General features: G+C 47.2%; 1 protein-coding gene across 2 annotated transcripts in view; it reads right to left on the bottom strand.

Annotated features, from left to right (window-relative positions):
* stim2b (stromal interaction molecule 2b) overlaps positions 1 to 24,556 on the bottom strand; it is a 212,473-nt gene that overhangs the window by 53,710 nt on the left and 134,207 nt on the right. For both annotated transcript variants that reach the window (XM_072496536.1, XM_072496537.1), the window contains one exon: positions 3,511 to 3,622. In XM_072496536.1, the coding sequence (XP_072352637.1) occupies positions 3,511 to 3,622 (112 nt within the window). The remainder of the gene's footprint in view (positions 1 to 3,510; positions 3,623 to 24,556) is intronic.

Genomic DNA, 24,556 nt, shown 5'->3' with positions numbered 1-24,556 from the left:
GACAATAAACAAATCCAATCCAATCCAATCAGCATATAACGACACCCGGTGTTCCTCCCCCCACCGGACCAATCCCCCCAGTTCCTAGACTCCCTCAGTGCCATGGCCAGCGGCTCAACTGCCAGGGCAAACAACAAAGGGGATAAGGGACACCCTTGCCTCGTCCTGCGGTACATCCTACATCCCGTGGACCTCCGCCGGTTCGGAGCCACACTCGCCACTGGGGCCCTATATAACAGCCTGACCCATCTAATGAACCCTTTCCCGAACCCAAACCTCCCAAGCACTTCCCAGAGATACTCCCACTCCACCCGATCAAAGGCCTTCTCCGCATCCATAGCCGCTGCCACCTCCGCTTCCCCCTCCACCGAGGGCATCATGATCACATTTAAGAGCCTCCGCACATTCGTGTTTAACTGCCTGCCCTTCACAAACCCCGTCTGGTCCTCATGGATCACCCCCGGGACACAGTCCTCAATCCTCGTAGCCAGAACCTTCGCCAATAACTTAGCGTCCACACTGAGGAGCGAAATCGGCCTATACGATCTACATTGCAATGGATCCTTATCCCGCTTCAAAATCAACGAGATCAGCGCCCGGGACATTGTCGGGGGCAGGGTCCCCTCCTCCCTCGCCTCATTAAAAGTTCTCACCAGCAACGGGCCCAGCAGGTCTCACCTACTTTCTGTAAAATTCAACCGGGAACCCATCCGTCTCGGGGCCTTCCCCGCCTGCATGCTTCCCAATCCTTTAACCAGCTCCTCCAGCCCAATCGGCGCCCCCAAACCAGCCACCTGCTCCTCCTCCACCCTCGGGAACCTCAGTTGGTCCAAGAATCCCTGCATCCCCCCCTCACCTTTCTGGGGCTCAGACCTGTAAAGATCCCCATAGGAGTCCCTAAATACCTTGTTTATTCTCACCGCACTCCGCACCGTATTCCCCCCTCTATCTCTAATGCCACCAATCTCCCTCGCTGCCTCCCTCTTACGAAACTGATGTGCCAGCATCCGGCTCGTCTTCTCCCCATACTCATATACCGCCCCCTGCATTTTCCTCCACTGCGCCTCTGCTTTTCCCGCGGTCAATCGATCAAATTCCATTTGGAGGTTTTGTCGCTCCCGAAGCAGCCCCTCCTCGGGGGCCTCTGCATAGCTCCTGTCCACCTTTAAGATCTCCCCCACCAATCTCTCCCTCTCCCTTCTCTCTCTCTGCTCCCCATGGGCCCTAATGGAAATTAGCTCTCCCCTAACCACAGCCATCAGAGCCTCCCAGACTACCCCCACCTGCACCTCCCCATTGTCGTTGGCCTCCATGTATCTGAATACACCCCCAGATCGGCCCGCCCACCTCCTCATCTGCCAACAGTCCCACATCGAGGCGCCACAACGGGCACTGGTCCCTCTCCTCCTCCAGCTCCACCCAATGCGGGGCGTAATCCGAGATGGCTATAGCCGAATATTCTGTTCCCTCCACTTTCGGGATTAGTGCCCTACTCATTATAAAGAAACCTATCCGGGAATAGGCTTTATGGACGTGGGCGAAAAAAGAAAATTTTCTGGCCACCGGCCTGGCAAACCTCCACGGGTCCACTCCCCCCATCTGGTCCATAAACCTCCTGAGCACTTTGGCCGCAGCCAGGCTCTTACCCGTCCTGGACCTGGAATGGTGTTGAAGTCCCCCCACCATTATCAAGCTCCATGCCTCCAGATCCGGGATCCGACCCAACATACGTTTCATAAATCTGGCATCATCCCAATTCATGGCATATTCGTTCACCAGTACCACCCGCGTCCCCTGCACCCTACCACTCACCATCACGTATCGACCTCCATTAACCGCCACAATATTCATCGCCTCAAACGACACCCGCTTCCCCACCAGTATCGCAACCCCTCTATTCTTCGCATCCAGCCCAGAGTGAAAGACCTGCCCTACCCATCCCCCTCAGCCTGACCTGATCTGCCACCTTCATGTGTGTCTCCTGGACCACGTCTGCCTTCAGTCCCTTTAAGTGTGTGCGAACACCCAGGCCTTCTTGACCGGCCCATTCAGGCCCCTCACATTCCATGTTATCAGCCGGATCAGGGGGATACTGCCCCCCCCCCCCCCTCCCCCAAATAGCCATCTCCTTTTTTAGACCAGCCATGTGCCAGCGCCTCCCGCACCCTCCAGTCCCCCAGGTGGCGGACCCCCACCCCGACTCCCTCTTCTCCCTCCAGCTTCCCTTTGGCCAATACAGCAGCAACCCAGTTCCCCCACTATCATTCCCCCCCCCCCCACCAGCCAGATCACCGTCCAGCCATTTTGCTCCCCCCATTACACTCCCGCAAGTCAGCTGACTCCTGCTGACCCCGGCCACTCCCGCCATTCCAACGACCCCCCAGTGTGCGAATCCCCCCACCTCCCCCTGTCGATCAATGTGCGCTCACCTTGCCAGAACTCAATGAGCCCCATCCAGCTCCAGGGGCCTCGGGAAAGCTCCCGCACCCATCAGCGTGTTGAACATTGTAACTACATATGCCCCAACGTCGGACCCCTCCACTCCCTCAGGGAGACCCAGAATCCGAAGATTCTTCCTCCTCGACTTGTTCTCCAGGTTCTCAAACTTCTCCTGCCACTTCTTGTGTAGCGCCTCCACCGTCACCTCCAGGCCCAAAATCTCGTCTTCGTTCTCTGAGGCCTTCTGCCGCACCTCACGAATCGCCGCGCCTTGGGCCTTCTGGGTCTCCATCAGCTTTCCGATCGACGCCTTCATTGGCGCCAGCATTTATGCTCTCAGCTCTGCAAAGCAGTTTTTAAGGATCTCTTGCTGCTCCCGTGACCACTGCGCCCACGCTGCTTGATCTCCACCCGCCACCATCTTGCCTTTCCTCCCCCGCTCTCTTTGCTGCTCCAAAACCACTTTTGTGATCGCTCCACTCCTGGTCCACTCCATACAATGGTGGGGGAACCTTACTATCACCTTCCCACACTGGGAGCGTCGTACAAGTGCCGCTGGGGCTCCTCAAAAGGGCCCAAAAGTCCGTTCTTGGCGGGAGCTGCCAAACGTGCGACCTGCCTAGGCATAGCCGCAACCGGAAGTCCCAGAGTGCAGTCTCTTCAGCAATATTTCATGAAAGAGCAATGAGTTGAATGATAACAGGTTGTGTTTTGGTGGTCGTAACTGGGGTATGAAACGTTGGCCAGAACACTGGTAGAATGTTTCTGCTCTTCTTCAAAACAGGGCAATGAGAGAATTTATATCGTACAGGTTAAACAATTGGAAATACCACCGTTGCTTACGTGGAGGCTAAGGACATATGCAGGATGAGCCTGCTCCAGTCTGTAAATTAATACACAATAATTCTAAGTAATTATTTTTTTCAAATAAAGCTATTGCGTTTGGTCTCTCATTTCATAAAACAAATAATTAACTCGAGTCATCTTCTTCAGCCTTTAGTTTGAAAGACATTTTCATCGTACTCAGAGAAACAGAAAATCTAGCAGCCATCCGTTTCCAACAAAACTAACCTGGGTAGGCCAACTCCCCGAATGTTGTTTTCCTGGAAGATCTTGGCATATTGCGGCAATTCCACAAAGTGAATTAACCAGTCCATTGTTTCATCTACTGTCCAATTGTATACTGCAAGAGAAAAAAAGACATACTCTAAGATATATCAAATATAACTCCATGGAATTACAATGGGATTTACAGCATAGAAACAGGCCTTTTGGCCCAACCCGTCTTAATGCTCCAATTGAGAGTCTTCCCTTCTTTTCTCACTGAAACCTGCCATGATAACCATCTAGTCCCTTCCCCTCCCTCCTCCCTCGTATGTTTGTCTAGCTTTCCCTTAAAAGCATCTTTACTATTCGTTTCTACCACTCCACATGGTAGCGAGTTCCATGTTCTCATCACTCTTTGGGCAAAGGAGTTTCTTCTGAATTCCCTGTTGTATTTCTTCATAACTGTCTTATATTGATGGCCTCTAGCGATGCTCTTCCCCACAAGAAGAGACATTTTCTCTGCATCCACTCTATAAAATCATTTCACAACTTCAGTCACCCTTCAGCCTTCTTTTGTTCCCAAGAGAGAAGAGACGCAGTTAGTCAATCCTTTCCCGGTCAATCCTTTCCCGGTATGTTTGCCCGTGCACTTGATATCACCCTTCTAAATCTTCTCCAGTGCCTCTATCTCCTTTTTGTAATATGGAACCAGAACTTCACACAGCCCTCTAAATAGAGACTAACCAAATTTCAATAGGATTAGCATAACTTCCCTACTTATTTCTATCCCTCTAGAAGTAAAGCTTCGGGCGTGATCTTCCCAAAAGGGAACAAAGTCCCCGAGCGAGCGCGATTCGCTTCGTGTTTCCCGACACTTGCAGTGCTGAGAAACACGCGGCTATTCAATGCAACTCACGTTGAATGAGGGGACTAAACGGAAAAAGTGCGGCCCCCCCGTTTTTTACAACAGGGAGCTCCGCTGTGGGCAATTCAACCCTTCGAGCCTGCTTCGCCATTCAATCGGATCATGGCTGATCTCTTCCTGGTCTCAAATCCACCTCCCACCTGTTCCCCATATCCCTTTAACCTATTATTAAAATCAGAAATATATCTTTCCTTCTTGAAACCATTTAATGATTCAGACTCCAGCACAGCGAGTTCCACAAATTCACCACCCTTGATAATTGATTATCCCTCCCCTCCCAAATTTGATCTCAAATTTGAGTCAATAAAATCAAATAAGAGGGCAGCACGGTGGGGCAGTGGTTAGCATTACCGCCTCACGGCACTGAAGTCCCAGGTTCGATCCCGGCTCTGGGTCACTGTCCGTGTGGTGTTTGCACAAGCTCCCCGTGTTTGCGCGGGTTTCAATCCCACAACCCAAAGATGTGCAGGGTAGGTGGATTGGCCACGCTAAAGTGCCCTTAATTGGAAAAAATGAAATTGGCTACTCTAAATTTATTAAAATAAAATAAGTCCCCATGCAAGATCTGCACAGGAATTGCCCGGGAAGTTTCAACTTTTGCCAATTTCTTGCGCCTGGAACCATCCGAAACTGTGATTTAAAGTCAGAGACTTTGCATGGTTGACACTCTCTTGGAAGAATAGTTGCCAAGGGAAATTTAGAAGAATCAAAAAACAATTGTAGCCCCTGAGTAACTATGGTACGGACTACTGCCTGCACCGTCCCCTCCCTCCACGCAAACTCCCTGGATCATTGCCCCAATCCACCTCAACTCAATCTAAGATGGTGTGCAGCTTGGAGAACTTGGTGATATTCCCAATGCATCTGCTCTCCGTCCTTCCAGGTGATGCAGGTTGGAAGGCGCGGTCAAAAGAGGCTCGCCGAGTTGCTACCGTGTATCGTGTAGATGGTACACATGTTTGCCACAGGACACCGGTGATGGAGGGAATTAATGTCTAGGGTGGTGGATGAGCTGATTGCCCTAGATGCTGGCAAGCTTCTTGAGTGTTGTTAGAGCTGCATTTATTCAGGTAAATGAAGCATCTTTCATCACACTCCTAATTTGTGCCTTGTAGATAGGGGACAGGTTTTGGGGAGTTGGGACTCAGTTACTTTGCAGAATTTCCAGGCTGCGACCTGCTCTTGTATTCACAATATTGATTAAGATTTTTTTTATTTATTTTTTTAAAATATATTTTATTCAAGATTTTTTGGCCAAACATAACAGTACATAGTTTTTCTTTTAAACAACAACAAAGCAATATAAATAACAGTGGCCAGTTTTAAACAAGTAAATAAATAATATATAAACAGAAACAAAAACAAAACTAAATGGCAACTGCCTTGTCAAAAATAGTTACTCTCCAAAGATACAATCCAACAGTCCAATATACATTACCTATAACAAATGTCTATACATATACAATGACATCCCTAAGAGCCCGCCCGGATCCTCCCACCGCACCCCCCCCCCCCCCCCCCCCCCCCCCACCCCTCTATTCCCTCTATCGTTTTGTGAGGTAGTTGACGAACGGTTGCCACCGCCTGGTGAACCCTTGAGCCGAACCCCTTAATACGAACTTGATCCGTTCTAACTTTATAAACTCTGCCATGTCGTTTATCCAGGTCTCCACGCCCGGGGGTTTGGCTTCCTTCCACATAAGCAATATCCTGCGCCGGGCTACTAGGGACGCAAAGGCCAAAACATCAGCCTCTCTCGCCTCCTGCACTCCCGGCTCTTCTGCAACCCAGAATATAGCCAACCCCCAGCTTGGCTCGACCCGGACCCCCACCACCTTCGAAAGCACCTTCGCCACCCCCACCCAGAACCCCTGTAATGCCGGACATGACCAGAACATGTGGGTGTGATTCGCTGGGCTTCTCGAGCATCTCCCACACCTATCCTCTACCCCAAAAAATTTACTGAGCTGTGCTCCAGTCATATGCGCCCTGTGTAGAACCTTGAATTGTATCAGGCTTAGCCTGGCACACAAGGACGACGAGTTTACCCAAGTAGGGAATCAGCCCACAGCCCCTCCTCAATCTCCTCCCCCAGCTCTTCTTCCCACTTCCCTTTCAGCTCATCTACCATGATCTCCCCCTCGTCCCTCATTACCCTGTATATGTCCGACACCCTAACATCCCCCACCCATGTCTCTGAGATCACTCTATCCTGCACCTCCTGCGTCGGGAGCTGCGGGAATTCACTCACCTGTTGCCTCGCAAAAGCCCTCAGTTGCATATACCGAAATGCATTCCCTTGGGGCAACCCATATTTTTCCGTCAGCGCTCCCAGACTCGCAAACGTCCCATCTACGAACAGATCTCTCAATTGTACTACACAAGCTCTTTGCCATGCTCCAAATCCCCCATCCATTCTCCCCGGAACAAACCTATGGTTATTTCTTATCGGGGACCGCACCGAGGCTCCCGTCCTTCCCCCATGCCGTCTCCACTGCCCCCAAATTTTTTATGTTGCCACCACCACCGGGCTTGTAGTGTATTTCTTCGGTGAGAACGGCAACGGTGCCGTCACCATTGCTTGTAGGCTGGTCCCCTTGCAGGACGCCCTCTCCAATCGCTTCCACGCCGCTCCCTCCCCTTCTCCCATCCACTTACACACCATTGAAATATTGGCGGCCCAGTAATAATCATTTAGGCTCGGTAGTGCCAGCCCCCCTCTATCCCTACTACGCTGCAAGAACCCCCTCCTCACTCTCGGGGTCTTCCCGGCCCACACAAAACTCATAATGCTTTTCTCGATTCTCTTAAAAAAAGCCTTCGTGACCATCACCGGGAGGCACTGAAACACAAAGAGGAATCTCGGGAGATCCACCATTTTAACCGCCTGCACCCTACCTGCCAGTGACAGTGACACCATGTCCCATCTCTTGAAGTCCTCCTCCATCTGTTCCACCAATCGTGTGAAATTAAGCCGGTGTAAGGTTCCCCAATTCTTGGCTATCTGAATCCCCAAGTACCGGAAGTCTCTTGTTACCTTCCTCAGCGGTAAATCCACTATTTCCCTGCTGTGCTCCCCCGGATGCACCACAAACAACTCACTTTTCCCCATGTTCAATTTATACCCCGAAAAATCCCCAAACTCCCCAAGTATCCGCATTATCTCTGGCATCCCCTCCACCAGGTCCGCCACATACAACAACAAATCATCCGCATACAAAGATATCCGGTGTTCTTCTCCTCCCCTAAACACTCCCCTCCACTTCCTGGAACCCCTCAGTGCTATGGCCAGGGGCTCAATCGCCAGTGCAAACAATAACGGAGACAGGGGACACCCCTGCCTCATCCCTCTGTAAAGCCGGAAATAATCAGACCCCCGTCCATTCGTAACCACACTCGCCATCGGTGCCCTATACAGCAACTGTACCCATCCGATATACCCATCTCCAAAGCCAAATCTCCTCAGCACCTCCCACGGATAATCCCACTCCACTCTATCAAATGCTTTCTCGGCATCCATCGCCACCACTATCTCCGCTTCCCCCTCTGGCGGGGGCATCATCATTACCCCTAGCAACCTCCGTATGTTCGTGTTCAGCTGTCTCCCCTTCACAAACCCAGTTTGGTCCTCATGAACCACCCCCGGGACACAGTCCTCTATCCTCGTCGCCATTACCTTGGCCAGAATCTTAGCATCCACATTTAAAAGAGAACTGGGCCTATAGGACCCGCATTGCAGCGGGTCTTTTTCCTTCTTTAGGAGGAGCAATATCATTGCCTCTGACATAGTCGGGGGCAACTGCCCCCTTTCCCTAGCCTCATTAAAGGTTCTCGTCAGAAGCGGGGCCAGCAAGTCCATATACTTCCTATAAAATTCCACCGGGAATCCGTCTGGTCCCAGGGCCTTCCCCGCCTACATGCTCCCAATCCCTTTAACTACCTCCTCCATCTCAATCTGTGCTCCCAGTCCCGCCCTCTCCTGCTCCTCCACCTTAGGGAATTTCAGCTGATCCAGAAAGCACATCATTCTCTCCTTCCCTTCCGGGGGCTGAGCTTTATATAATCTTTCGTAGAATGCCTTGAACACCCCATTCACTCTCTCCGCTCCATCTCTCCTTCCTCATCTCTCACCCCCCTATCTCCCTCGCTGCTCCCCTCTTCCTCAGTTGGTGGGCCAGCAACCAGCTCGCCTTCTCCCCATATTCGTACTGTACACCCTGTGCCTTCCCCCATTGTGCCTCTGCATTACCCGTAGTCAACAAGTCAAATTCTACATGTAGCCTTTGCCTTTCCCTGTACAGTCCCTCCTCCGGTGCCTCCACATATTGTCTGTCCACCCTCAAAAGTTCTTACAGCAACCGCTCCCTTTCCCTACCCTCCTGCTTTCCTTTATGTGCCCTGATAGATATCAGCTCTCCTCTAACCACTGCCTTCAACGCCTCCCAGACCACTCCCACCTGAACCTCCCCATTGTCATTAAGCTCCAAGTACCTTTCAATACACCCCCTCACCCTTAAACATACCCCCTCATCTGCCAATAATCCCATGTCCATTCTCCAGGGCGGGTGCTGTTCTTTTTCCTCCCCTATCTCCAGGTCCACCCAATGTGGAGCGTGGTCCGAGATAGCTATAGCCGTGTACTCCATCCCTGTCACCTTCGGGATCAGCGCCCTTTCCAAAACAAAAAAGTCTATCCGTGAATATACTTTATGGACATAGGAGAAAAACGAGAACTCCTTACTCCTAGGCCTGCTAAATCTCCAGGGGTCTACTCCTCCCATCTGCTCCATAAAGTCCTTGAGCACCCGAGCTGCAGCCGGCCTCCTCCCGGTCCTGGGCCTTGATCTGTCCAGCCCTGGGTCCAGCACCGTATTGAAGTCTCCCCCCATTACCAACTTTCCCGCCTCTAGGTCCGGGATACGTCCCAACATACGACTCATAAAATTGGCATCATCCCAGTTCGGGGCATATACGTTCACTAGAACCACCGCCTCCCCTTGCAATCTGCCACTCACCATCACGTATCTACCCCCACTATCCGCCACTATGGTCTTTGCCTCAAACAGTACCAGTTTCCCCACTAATATAGCCGCCCCCTGTTCTTTGCGTCTAACCCAGAATGAAACACCTGCCCCACCCATCCTTTACGTAGTCTGACCTGGTCTATCAGTTTCAAATGCGTCTCCTGCAACATAACCACATCTGCCTTTAATTTCTTTAGGTGTGCGAGTACCCGTGCCCTTTTAATTGGCCCGTTCAGCCCTCTCACATTCCACGTGATCAGCCGGATTGGGGGGCTCTTTACCCCCCCTCCCTTGTCGACTAGCCATCCCCTTTTTTAATCCAGCTCCTCACCCGGTTCCCACGTAGCCGTATCTCCCCCCGACGGCGCCCTCCCGCCTCGACCACCCCACCCCGTACCAGCTCCCCCTTCTCCCCAGCAGCAGCAACCCAGTTAACACCCCCCCCGCTAGATCCCTTTCTAGCGTAATTGCACCCCCCCCCATGTTACTCCCAGAAGTCAGCAAACTCTGCCTGACCTCGGCTTCCCCCCGTGACCTCGGCCCCCACTGTGCGAGGCCCCCTCCTTCCTGCTTCCCTGTTCCCGCCATGATTACCATAGCGCGGGAACAAAGCCCGCGTTTCCCACTTGGCCCCACCCCTAATGGCCGGCACCCCCAGTTCCTCATACTCCCTCCCCCCTCTCCCCCACGACATGGGGAAGAGAGAAAAGTTACAGGGTCGCAAGATTAACAACTTGAGAGATCATCCCTTCCCCCTTTTTCCCCCCTTCACCCCACGTAATCACCCCACCACTTTGTCCCAAACGTTCTTTTTCTGGCCCGCCTATTCCAGCTTCTCCTCCACAATAGATGTCCACGCCTCTTCTGCCGTCTCAAAGTATGGGTGCTTCCCTTGGTGTGTGACCCACAGTCTTGCCGGTTGCAACATTCCAAATTTGACCTTCCTTTTGTGAAGCACCGCCTTGGCCCGATTAAAACTTGCCCTCCTTCTCGCCACCTCCGCACTCCAATCTTGATATACGTGGATCACCGCGTTCTCCCACCTACTGCTCCGAGTTTTCTTCGCCCAACTGAGGACCATCTCTCTGTCATTATATCGGAGAAATCTCACCACTATGGCTCGAGGTATTTCTCCAGCCCTCGGTCTTCGCGTCATAACTCGATAAGCTCCCTCCACCTCCAACGGGCCCGTCGGGGCCTCCGATCCCATTAACGAGTGAAGCATCGTGCTCACATATGCCCCGACGTCCGCCCCTTCTGCACCTTCGGGAAGACCAAGAATCCTTAAATTCTTCCTCCTCGCATTATTCTCCAGCACCTCCAGCCTTTCCACACGCCTTTTGTGTTGTGCCTCGTGCATCTCTGTCTTCACCACCAGGCCCTGTATTTCGTCTTCATTTTCAGCGGCCTTTGCCTTCACGACCCGAAGCTCCTGCTCCTGGGTCTTTTGCTCCTCCTTTAGCCCTTCAATCGCCTGTAATATCGGGGCCAGCAGCTCCTTCTTCATCTCCTTTTTAAGTTCTTCCACACAGCGCCGCAGGAACTCTTGTTGATCAGGGCCCCATACTAGACGGCCACCTTCCGACGCCATCTTGCTTTGTGCTTGCCTTCCTTGCCGCTGCTCTAGAGGATCCTCCGCAATCCGGCCACTTTCCTCTCCTTTTTCCATCCGTGTCCAGGGGGAATTCCCTTCTGGTTTACCGCACATTGTTTTTAGCCGTTAAAATTGCCGTTGGGGCTCCTATTAAGAGCCCAAAAGTCCTTTCCACCGGGAGCTGCCGAAACGTGCGACTTAGCTGGTCATCGCCGCACCCGGAAGTCATTGATTAAGATTTTGATCACCAGGGTGTCGATGTTGGGGGATACAGTGATGATAATGCCATTGCATGTCAGGGGGAAGAGGTCAAAGGCACAGGTTTCATTGAATCAGGAGCTGGTTTAGCACAGTGGGCTAAATAGCTGGCTTGTAATGCAGAACAAGGCAGCAGCGCAGGTTCAATTACCGTACCGGCCTCCCTGAACAGACGCCGAAATGGGCTTTTCACAGTAACTTCATTGAAGCCTACTTGTGACAATAAGTCAATATTATTATATTATTATGTTCAGAGTCCTTTTATTGGAGGTATTCATTACTTGGCACTTTTAATGTTCATGTCAAACTTGTCATTTAATGGCCCAAACCCAAATGTTGGCCAGGTCTTGCTGCATGTGGGCTTGAATAAAAGTGAACACTGTGCAATCATCAGTAAACATCCCCATTTGACCTCATGGCAGTGGGAAGGCTTAAGAAGGTTGTACGTAGGACACTAGCCTGGGAAACACCTGCAACGATGTCCCGTGTCAGAGATGACTGACCTCTAAGAGCCATCCTCCTTCATGGGAGGGACGCCTCCAGCCAGTGGAGAGTTTTCCCCTTGATTCCCATTGATTTCACTTTTAATGGTATATTATGGAGATGGGGTTTGGAGAGCAGATTGTTACATTGCAGATGGAATGGGTGGTGAGAGACAGACGTTACTGATCAGTGGGGCATTTCAAACTTTCTGAAGGGTTTTCTCCTATCCAGTTTATAAAAGCTAAGCCTTTAAAAACAGATATAGAAGTGTTCAATTCCATTTGAACTGAATGGTATGATCTATTCAGTATTTTATATATGTTATTTTAATACACCCACATTTAACTGTCTACTCCTCAAACCAATCAACTGCCACTTCTCTGAAATCATGCACTGATGCTGGGTGATGGGACAATTATTGCTTAAACTGTAGTGCAGAAAGTCTCCAGTAGAGGGAGGCCAAAATTTTGACAAGCCAGGTCTAAAAGTGCAGTTTATGGATTAAATATTTTCAAGTTACATTTGATGCAGAAAGACACTGTTCACCTTAACAAATAACACTAAGCAAATTTGCCCAGCAATTTATAATTTAAGATCATAAATAACAGATGTCATAACTCAGCTCTTTGTATTATTTCTGGGCTTCCGATCTTCGGGTAAACGTTCTCCAAAGCGGCTTTCAAGACACACGGCAACGCAGAATCGCCAAGCAGAAACTGGAAGCCAAGTTCCCCACGCATGAGGACGGCCTCAACCAGGATCTCGGATTATGTCATATTACATGTAACCCCCACCATACTGCCCGGGTTTGCAGAATCCTACCAACTGTCCTGGCTTGAGACAATTCATAACTCGATTACCTGTCACTCACTCCACTCACGCTGTCTGTTCCTGTAAATATTTGTTTACCTTTAAAGACTCACATTCCAACCATTCTTCACATTCCAATCTGTAACTATCTTGCAACTGTGTCTCTGCCTATATATGCTGTGTTTGTGAACCTGCCTCAACTTCACCTGATGAAGAAACAGAGCTCCGAAAGCTTGTGATTTCAAATAAATCTGTTGGACTTTTAACAGGTTTCTAAACTTCTTATTTATGGGTGCACAGTAGCACAGTGGTTAGCACTGTTGCTTCACAGCAACAAGATTCGATTCCCGGCTTGGGTCACTGCCTGTGCTGAGTCTGCACGTTCTCCCCATGCCTGCGTGGGTTTCCTCCAGTGCTCCGGTTTCCTTCCACAAGTCCCGAAAGACGTGCTTGTTAGGTCAATTGGACATTCTGAATTCTCCCTCAGTGTACCCGAACAGGCGCCGTAGTGTGGCGACTAGGGGATTTTCACAGTAATTTCATTACAGTGTTAATATAAGCCTACCTGTGACAGTAATAAAGATTATTATTAATATTCTGGCTTTCACTATTGCATTTATTAACTCTTCTGAAGAATTAAACGTTCAAGTTATGTTAATCTTTAATGATAAAATCTCTAACTTTCACAAATTACTGATTAATATAGAATTAGAGGGAGCAGGAGACATGTTGAATTAACTTTTTTTTTTTTTTTTTTTAAAGGTTTGTCTTCTTTTTGTGGCTAGAATATTGTTAAAAGTCTTGAGCATGGTGATTATGTAACAGTTAATAAGGTACTTGTTCCAATCTCAGAGTGTACTTCAACCCAGTAAAAGAGATCTGTTAATCAGTTAAATCCTCTTTTCTGACACCAAAGCCCAGAATTAGAATTCCAGTCATGTTACCCTCCCTCCTCCAATCACATGGTACAAAGCGGTACAGCATTTGTTATGGCAATGCTAATACGAGATACAAACTCGAGCCATAAAACACAAACCAGTTATATTGGCCAAGCAATAATCTTCAATGTGCTGAAACCATTCATCATAATGAGTCAAACCGCCATTATTCAATAAATTCCTCGCAATTATTCCATCGTTTTTTTATGGCAGCCCATCATTCTAACCTGCACAGCTTTTTCCTTACAGCTATCTCCTGATTTTTGTTACACATGGTAAAGGAGCTTCTGACAATCCTAAAACATGTCCTGAAGATTGATTTGTGTAAAGTGTTCCAATGGTAACTTTCTTCAGTTCAAACCTTGTTCTGAATTCTTTGATGCCAATGAATGAAAAGAAACAGAACGTTTTGCATTTTGAACTCCTGCTGTTACTGAAAACCTCCTGCACATTCTTCCATGCTTGGAAACATTTGTATTACACTCCACTATAATGTGCTTTGTTTGATTAATAAAAATTCATTTGCCCAATGTGGGCATTGCTGGCTAGGCCAGCATTTATTGTCCATCCCTAGTTGTTCCACACAAGATGGTGGTGAGCGGTCTTCTTGAATCACTGCAGTTCCTAAGTGTACATACACCCATTGTGCTACTAGGGGTTGGTTTAGCACAGTGGGCTAAACAGCTGGCTTGTAATGCAGAACAATGCCAGCAGCGCAGGTTCAATTCCCGTACCGGCCTCGCCGAACAGGCGCCGGAATGTGGCGACTAGGGGCTTTTCACTTAATTGAAGCCTGTTTGTAACAATAAGCGATTATTATTATAGGGAGGGAGCTCCAGGATTTTGACCCAGCGACAGTGAAGGAACAGTGACATATTTCCAAGTTTCCAGGCGGTGGTGTTCTCATGGATCTGCTGCCCGTCCTTCTAGATGGCAGTGGTCCTGGGTTTAGAAGGTTCTGCCTAAGGAGCCTTGGTGAGTTACTGCAGTGCATTTTGTAGATGGTACACACTGCTGCCTTGTCGGTGGTGGAGGGAGTGCACGTTTGTGAAAGGGTACCAATCAAGTGGGCTGCTTTGTCCTGGATGGTGTTGAGCGTCTGGAGAGTTGGAGCTGCATTCATCCAGGCAAGTGGAGAATATCCCATTACACACCTGACCTGTACCGTGTAGAGGGTGGACAGGCTTTGGGGAGCCAGCAGAATTTACGACCTCTGACCTGCTCTTGTAGCCACAATATTTATATTGCTAGACCAGTTTGGTTTCTGGTAACTCCAGGATAATGATATCGGGGGATTTCAGCAAGGGTAACGCCATCGGATGTAAAGGGGAGATGGATAGATTCTCTCTTCTGGGAGACGGTCATTGTCTGGCACTTGTAATATTTACATCAAATGTATCCACACAGTAGCCCAAGCCTGAATGTTGGCCAGGTCTTGCTACTTGTGGGCATGCATTGCTTCATCGTCTACATTTTGATCCTATGATGGAGGGCTCATTGAAGCAGCTGAAGCCTAAGACACTACCGAGGAACTCTTGCAGAAATGTCCTAGTACTGAGATGACTGACCTTCAACAACCACAACTACCTTGTTTTGTGCCAGGTATGGTTCCAGTGAAGAGTGTCCCCGTCCCCCCCCCCCCCCCCCCCAAAGAGCAATCACTCTCACCTCATCTCTTTTGTCCCCGTTTCGACAAACGCTGTTATGAGGTGAGGAGTTGAGTGGCCTAGCAAAATCCAAATCGAGTGTCAGTGAGCAGACTATTGCTGTGCAAGTGGATCTTGATAGCGCTGTCCATGACACTGTGCTTCAAGTGCCTTATGATCAAGGGTAGACTGATGAGGTGGCAATTGGCCTGATTGGATATGTCCTGTTTTTAGTGGACAGGACATACCTGGGCAATTTTCCACATTGTAGGTTACATAATACCAGCTTGGTTAGGGACACAGCTAACCCTGGAGCACAATTTTCAGAGCAACTGCCTGGATGTTGTCAGGGCCTACAGCCTTTGCCGTGTCCAGTGACGTCCGGCACTGATATCACGTGGAGTGAATTGAATTGGCTGAAAATTGGCATTTATGATGCGGGGTGGAGGAGGTAGATATGGATCATCAACACGGCACTTCTGGCTGAAAGTGGTTGAGAAAGCTTCAGCTTTATCTTTTGCACTGATGTGCTGATTTCCCTCAATGTTGAGGATCACAATATGAAAATTGAAATGAAATGAAAATCGCTTATTGTCACAAGTAGGCTTCAAATGAAGTTACTGTGAAAAGCCCCTAGTCGCCACATTCCGGCGCCTGTTCGGGGAGGCTGGTACGGGAATTGCACAGTGCTGCTGGCCTGCCTTGGTCTGCTTTCAAAGCCAGCGATTTAGCCCAGTGCGAAGATATTTGTGGAGCCTCCCCCTCCAGTTAAGTTGTTTCGTAAACCACAACCATTCACAACTGGATGACGCAGGACCGCAGAGCTTTGATTTAATCCGCCAGTTGTGACGATCACTTAACTGTGCTTACTAAATAATCCTTCCACATTTTTGCAAAAATATTCTTTTACTCATCTCAGGCAGTTTGTTAACTTCAAAGAAACCAATCCAGATTGTTGCAACAAGTTTCATGTTACAAAGTAAAACCAAAATAACATATGTTTAATCATATAACTGTTTCTGTACAGAAAGTTTACTTGTATCACAGGGGTCTGTAGAACCTTTATCATGGAATGGGAACCTCAGAAGCAAAAAGATTGTGTAATCTAGTTGTCGAAATCCTCCCTCGCTTCTATCTCTGATATCTTCATCTAATATTAAAACCATTACTTCCTCTCCCTAGCCGACTCCCTGTAGCGCCTTCCCCTTATTTTTAAGGGATGCAGACTTGAAAGGATATGGCAGACAACTGGTTTAGCCATGCACTGCCAGATCTGGTAGAACCACATGAAGCACTAGCCGATCCTATTCTTGTCTATTAAAACTGTTCACTATCCCTGGACAATCCAGGAATGCAAAGATAACACCCAGTTTCCTCACTCTACTGAGACCATCTTCCTAAACCTTCCACCTGTCTCTTCACCCTCACCTCTAACAAGTGCAAGGAGCTTGTGGATTTCATTATCACTAATATCGAGACCATCTCATCAACTGCCTTTCGCTGCAACCATCTCTTTCAGGAGGTAGCAAGCCAAACCTCCTCCGAGGCTCCCCCCTGCCTGAGCAATGCCTTTGCATCTTTCTCTTGTTTCTCACTCATCTCCTTTCATGCACTTTCTGAGCTCATCTCATCTATAAAATCCACTTCCTCGCCCCTATTCCAACTAAACTTCTGGCCACCCAACTTTTTAAGCAGAAAACTTAATCAACTTTGCTTCCAACTTTCACCCTTCTCCCACCTCCACCTGGTCTATCTCCAACTCCTCCCTTCTCTTCCTCAACTTCTTTCTCTTCATTTTTGATGATAGGCCATCAACTAATTTCATTAGAATTGGGGAGAAAAATAATTGGGTACTCTAAATGTATTAGAAAAATTCTTTTGCTTTGGCACTTTATGGTCTTCTGGCTTCAACGCCAAATTCAACAATTTCAAATTGTAATCTCTTGTGGTCATTCTGTTCGTCTTCTTTGCACCATTTGGTCTTAAACTTCTGTTTTTATTTCATCTGTTTAAATCTATTGCATTTCTAACTTTTCTCAGTTCTGCTGTGAGGTCATGAAACCTGGAACATCATCTCGGTTTCCCTCTCTACAAATGTTGCCTGACCCGAGTATTTCCTGCAATTTCTGTTTTTATTTCACCTAACTTTCCCCTCTGACCCCAAGTTAGTTGATGTTGTTCATGGTCCTCATTCAGGAGCTGTCCCTCTCTCTCTCTCAAATCTGCTATCATTACCACTGTATTTCCTCATTTGTTTTTGTAATAGACAAGAAATTCTGTTTAAACGCACGGTCATTACCCCTCTCCTCAACCCTTAACCCCGCTATCTTTGCAAACTACGTCCCATCCTCTCCGAAGTCCAAGCACGTGTTGCCAACTCCCAAATCCACTCTCGTCTTCCCAGAACTCCATGCCTGAATCCCTCTAAACAGGTTTCCATCCCTGCCACAATATTGAAATGGTTCTTAAGGAAGTCACAAATGAAATTCTATCAGCTGTGACGAAGGTAAACATTCCCTCATTGTCCTTCTCAAAGTGTCTGTAGCCTTTCAGTCAGCCACACTATCCTCTTCCAAGGCGTCTCCACTGCCACCCAACTTGAGTTGGGCTGCTTTCCATTCTCACATCATTACCATTGCTGTCCCCCAAGGATTTATCCTTGGTCCCTTACTATTTCCTATCTACATGCTACTCCTCATCAAAAACATCTTCAAAAAGCAACAGTTTTTGCATGTATGCTGGCAATGTATCCTAAGATCAACCTAGATTTTTATAGTCCCTTTCCAGCGCCTGAGCACTTGACTCACAATTTTCAGATTTGGATGTACGGATGTAGTTTCCAAGCTCTGCGACATGCCCACTGTGAGCGGAGTCAAGGGATGGCAGTTCTTTCATTGAGATTTGCCACCTTTGATTGTTGATCTACTCTCATGCGACCATCATCAATAGTTGAGTTTTCTGCATCATTGTCTCTCTTTTGAAATAATGATTTCACCCCATTCCTTTGCCCCCCCCCCCCCTCCCCCATCCAATGAAAAACGAGTCCCCGAAAAACCAAAATGTCGTCCCCAAAAATCAAAACGTAGCCCTCATCAAAATTGAGCTAGGCCTTTTTTTCTCTCTCAAGAAAAGCCCTTCTGTAAATAATTATTTTGACTGCTGCTTACACCTAGCGTCAGCCAGAACCTTCGATTGGAGCAAGGCCCAGAAGCACTTGTTGAGAGTCTTTAAAAGTAGCAGATGCAGGAAGGGGAGGTTTACAGTTGGAGGCTTCCTGACTGTATTTGCTGGACAACAGCCAGCAGGCCTTGTAGTCTGAACTGACACAGGCCTTTAACTTTCCAGATGCAATGCCCTGCTAGAGAACCAATCTGCCTGTGTAAATGATTAAAACCTAGGTCACATTAGGCAGAGGGACAGGGAAGGAGAACAAAATCCAACTGCAAGTTAATTCATTGCGTCACTCAGTCCACCGTGAGAGTTTCTTTCAATGAAAATAATAATAATAATCTTTATTAGTGTCACAGGTAGGCTTACATTAACACCGCAATGACGTTACTGTGAAAATCCCTTAGTCGCCACATTCCGGCGCGTGTTCGGGTGCACTGGGGAATTCAGAATTTCCAATTCCCCTACCCGTTATTAAGAATGTGCAAATTACCTAACAGCACGTCTTTCGGGACTTGTGGGAGGAAACAGGAGCATCCGAAGGAAACGCACGCAGACACAGGGAGAACGTGCAGACTCCGCACAGACAGTGACCCAAGCCGGGAATCGAACCTTGAACCCTGGAGCTGTGAAGCATCAGTGCTAACCACTGTGCTACCATGCCGCCCACTTTTATACACTTATATTCAATTGAAACTAGGGGAAGGAAGATTGCAGCGTCCTTTTGTAGTCAACTTACTCTTTGACAGAGAGGCAACTCCCCCACCGTCACCAAGGCACACTTTTCACGACAAAAGCATCTGTTATTCGAATACGTAGTAATAACTGAGTTTGAAATCAAGGGGCTGGATTCTTCAAACTTGTCAAAACCTTATTTGCTGAAGAGAGCTGAGCAGTGAGAAAGGGTTGTTGTTTCTTGGAAAAGGAGGCAGGCATTATAGATCAATAATAAAATAAATGATCAGTTCAGAGCATCTCCTTATATTAATCAGACCACAGGGACCTCCTTAAACTAATGCTTTATCAAAGTGAAATTATATGATTTCAAATAATAAATGTGGGTTTAGAATCAAATAATTTGAACTCTTTGTCCAGCAGCAAACATTTAATTAGGGCCACCACTCATTCAAATCAATTAGTCAGGTTATAAATGTGTCACAGTGGTTAGCACTGCTGTCTCACTGCTCCAAGGGCCAGGGTTCGATTCCGTGTGGAGTTTGCAGATTCTCCCTATGTCTGTGTGGGTTTCCTCCCACAGTCCAAAGATCTGCAAGTTAGGTGGATTGGCCATGCTAAATTGCCCCTAGGTGCTGTTATAGGGATAGAGTGGGGAATTGGGCCTAGGTGGGGTGCTCTTTCAGAGGGCCGGGACAGACTCGATGGGCCGAATGGCCTCCTGCTGCACTGCAGTTTTCATTTCAATCAGAATTCTGCTCAGCTCCATGTGACAGCAATGAATGGGATTTGTGCCTCAGGTACAAAGAGTTACATTTTCCTGACTATGTAGAGGCAGGCTTGGAGGTGGGAAGCCATGCCTAAATAACTCCCCAATGCATTCCCACTTCCAGGAGATTTTCCCCAGGAATGGACTGCCGCTCAGGTTGGCTGCCTGCTCCATGGCATCAAGCAGCCGATTGGGTCAACTGAGGTTACATTTAGGGTTCATTTTGAGATGGCACCAGTAGTTAGTTTCCTGCCATTGGAGTAGCCCCCGACAATGTGTCAAATTGGGACAGCCCCTCAGTAGCAGGCCATGTGACCAATCGAGTCAGATACTCAATGCCAGACTGGCAGGGCCATTGTGATTAAGGCCAGAATTCTGGCCATCATTACATCTGCAAAAGGGTTCGCTCTCCATCCCAATGACCCCAACAGGTTTGGGCTTATTTATTGTTGACTTATCTGTAAGCAACCTAGGGCCCCTCCCATGTTAAGGCTCCCTCATGCTCGCTTGGCGGGCTCAGCAGCATCCACCTCACCTGGTGGAGCTGACAGCCTGAGTTTATTGCGGGCCATCTGATTAAGGCTCCAGTTAGATGGCCTCTTAATGGCCACTTCCAGGAAGATTGAGGCCGACGTCCTGCCATTGTCCTGAAACGAGGCCGCATCAGAACCGTGAACCATTTGGGAAAATCCATCCCTGTGGCTGGAGTTCGTACGTGTTTATCCAGACCATCGAATTAATGAGTGAAGTGACTGAAGATCAACATCAACTTATCCCATCTACAGGGTCACGCACCAAATATAACTCTTCACTCATGTAACTAGACACATCAGAGCCTGACGCTGAATAAGGTACTTAAATACTCCACTATTCACAGAGGTTGCAAACTTCAGTAAACGCAGCTGCCCTCAGGCATCATCTCTTATTAAGTGCAATTATTTTACAGATCACTGACAGCAAGACTGATAAAACACTCCACCAAGTAGTAACGTATACTCCAGCTAAAACCGCCAACAACAGATCCAGCATTTTACTCTTAAGATTACATCGCCAGAAATGGCCCAAACAATGAGGCAGTATAAAATTTAATATTCATCATTTGCAAATGTGGACAGTTAAAGCTGCACAAAACAGATTGGAAGATGTTAACACTTCTTAGAGAAATACAAAGACTCCAATGCCAAACATTTCGCCCGATGTATAATTTTATCCGCTTCATATTGAGCCTCAGTCTCAAAGCCACTTTTTCCAGCAGTGAACAGTTCAGATCCATAGGTATCCAGGCAAGTACCTGCTGAAAGCACGTTTTTAACCAATTCTTGGCGGTTTCTGATTTAATCCACACAGTGTATCTTCTGCCCACAGATATATATCTTGTGATGAGCTAGATTTCTTTTTTTCCCCTCTGGTCAACATAATGGAGTTGGAAGCCGTTGCCACGCATTTAATTTCACTCAACTCTTTTCGATAGGTGCCGGGAGTTTAAAAATCAATTACTGCCACCCTCTGCAGAGTTCAAAGTGTTTTCAATTCCTTCCAAAACAAAATGGATTCAACCCATTCCCATGATTAAACTACAGAATATTTATTGATATTTGCTGAAAGTAGGAAATAATTCTACTTATCTTGTTTCATAGACTGTAACCAACTTCAGTCACTGAGTTTCATTATGGTGTGTGTTCTGTGGTTAACCCGCTCCTTCCCTGAGCTGTTTATAGAGTTAAAAGCTGTTTATCCTCCAACATAAACACTTATTGAGTTTAATGGAAAAGAAACATTTTGCCCGAATGATGATGACCAATATCACCCCCATAGCATAGTTGTCCTGCATCCATGAATCTAGAATACTGGCCAGAAAGTGATAAGTTCTATTTTCAGCCACCGCTCGAACGCCAACAACCGAAGTGCACATACATTCATGTTATTCATGAAGGCTCCGCCTTCTCAACCGTGCCTCTCGCCTGACGTTCGGTGATCCTCAGGTTAAATCACCACCAGTTAGCAATCACCCTTAAAGAGGAAAGCATCCTATGGTCTTCTGGGACTATGGTGACTTTACTTTGTGGGTACATTTAATAATGGGTAGGTGAATTGGAAATTCTGAATTCTCCCTCTGTGTACCTGGATTGGATTGGAATTCGTTTATTGTCACGTGTACCAAGGTACAGTGAAAAGTATTTTTCTGCGAGCAGCTCAACAGATCATTAAGTACATGAAAAGAAAAGGAAATAAAAGAAAATACCTAATAGGGTAACACAAGGTGCACAATGTAACCACCGGCATCGGATGAAGCATACAGGGTGTATTGTTAATGAGGTCAGTCCATAAGAGGGTCGTTTAGGAGTCTGGTAACAGCAGGAAAGAAGCTGTTTTTGAGTCTGTTTGTGCGTGTTCTCAGACTTCTGTATTTCCTGCCCGATGGAAGAAGTTGGAAGAGTGAGTAAGCCGGGTGGGAGAGATCTTTGATTATGCTGCCCACTTTCCCCAGGCAGCTGGAGGTGTAGATGGAGTCAATGGATGGGAGGCAGGTTTGTGTGATGGACTGGGCGGTGTTCACGACTCTCTGAAGTTTCTTGTGGTCCTGGGCCGAGCAGTTGCCATACCAGGCTGTGATGCAGCCCGATAGGATGCTTTCTATGGTGCATCTGTAAAAGTTGGTAAGAGTTAATGTGGACATGACAAATTTCCTTAGTTTCCTGAGGAAGTATAGGCGCTGTTGTGCTTTCTTGGTGGTAGCGTCGACGTGGGTGGACCAGGACAGGTATTTGGAGATGTGCACCCCAAGGAATTTGAAACTGCTCACCATCTCCACCTCGGCCCCGTTGATGCTGACAGGGGTGTGTACAGTACGTTGCTTTCTGAAGTCAATGACCAGCTCTTTAGTTTTGCTGGCATTGAGGGAGAGATTGTTGTCGCTGCACCACTCCATTAGTTTCTCTATCTGAACAGGTGCCGGAGTGTGGCGGCTAGGGGATTTTCACAGTAACTTCATAAGCCTACTTGTGACACTAATAAAGATTATGTTATGTTATATTATTATATTTTTATGATAAATATTATTATGAAAGTCATCATATTCTTCCATCATACTGTACTTCAGTTCAATGAGCAATACATTTAACTTAGTCATCAATAGGATTCACTGCACATTTTCCCAATCCTTTCCTAAAGATGTTGACTCATACTCGAGTATGGTTCCACACACTGATTATACCTTCTCATCATTCTTCATGTGTGAGGTATTGGTAATTTGGTATGGGTGTTACACATCCAAGCCCAAACATATGCTAGCCTGCGGTTTATAAATGCCAAGCATATTTCTTTGCAAAGGTGACTAAGCAATAGCCAGGAACAAAAAAAAGCCAGGTTCAACCAAGTTTTGACATTACCACTGCTGCGTTAATGGAGATGAACTAAAACAGTACAAATCAACGATTCAACAAAGAACCTTCCTGGTTCATGTGACTTTGTACAATGTCAGCCAGTGTATCTAACTAGGCACTACCACTTCTATATGAAAATAAACTATGCAATACCTCATTCAATCTCAGGCTCTGATGTGCCTGGTTACATTAATGCATATTTGGTGCCTGACCCTGTGGATGGAATAAGTTGATGTTGATCTTTCATCACATCACTCACAAAACGATGGTCTGGATAAACCCATATTAATTCCAGTCAGAGCTGGATTTTCTCAAATGTGCCACAAACCTGACATTGGAAATGCACAAAAATAAGTCAAATCTAATAATACATTACATTTTACATCAAGCCCCAGTTTCATTTTAACGTCAGTAAGTTAATGGGGTCTGTAATCTCGCTGAGCATCACGAGATTTGTTTGAAAGTCATTACTCGTGGTTCGAAGAGAGGGTGGTTCAGGCATGGTAAGAGACCACAAGTTGCGGGGTCGAGGAAGGGGAAAGATCTGCAGCAACCAGAAGGATTAGGGAGTGGGAGGTTCGGGTAGCAGCATCGTTGGCGAGTTCTCCAATGTAGGAACTGAGCAATGTAAAGTATTTCAATCTGCAGGGTATAATATTTTAATGCTTTTTTCTGACAGGGTGGATCCTATAGAACCAAATTCTACCGGAACCCATGCTTCACTTAAAGTCATGATATTCAGGAACAAACCACAACGTTAAGTGAGAATTTACTGTACCTAAATTTTTAACTCATTTAAATTCTTAACTTGTTCAATTATAGCTTCCTTTCTTCATGTTGGAGGCTCTCAGCATGAACATGTCAATGCATAATTACACTCTGTCCCAGATGGAGAGGCTGCGTTCCCTACTCTCAGGGAGATAAAATTCCAGATGACAAGTTTACGGCGGTAGTTTGCACTGGAAACATGTACATAGGAAACTATAATGGAAATGTAAAATCACACAACCGGTCCTTATGTTAAAATGGGGACCGAATGCCATCTTTCATGTTCTAGACAAAAGACTGCACACCCTTTTTCACCTCAAGACTACATTCGGTCACGATTTCTTCCCTGGGAGTTTAATTGCTACATAAGATGGAATGGTTTACTCTAAATAGCTAGAAAATCACTTGTCCTACTCGGACAAAGTGTTTGCCTCTTTAATATAGTGTTTCTTTTCTTCTTTTAAAAAGCATCACCAAAACAATGCAGTATTTATCTTGATATTTTAATCTTAAAAGCTGTCTGTTCAATTTGCTCTGTCAATCAAGTGGTTTTGCTCATTTCAGCAGAGCAGAGGTCACAGTGGAAGTTGTATTCCAAACCTGTATTACAAAGCTTTCATTATAATGCG

This window comes from Scyliorhinus torazame, chromosome 3 (genome assembly GCF_047496885.1).
Source record: "Scyliorhinus torazame isolate Kashiwa2021f chromosome 3, sScyTor2.1, whole genome shotgun sequence".
NCBI lineage: Eukaryota > Metazoa > Chordata > Chondrichthyes > Carcharhiniformes > Scyliorhinidae > Scyliorhinus > Scyliorhinus torazame.
This window is presented reverse-complemented; position numbering and strand designations above follow the sequence as displayed.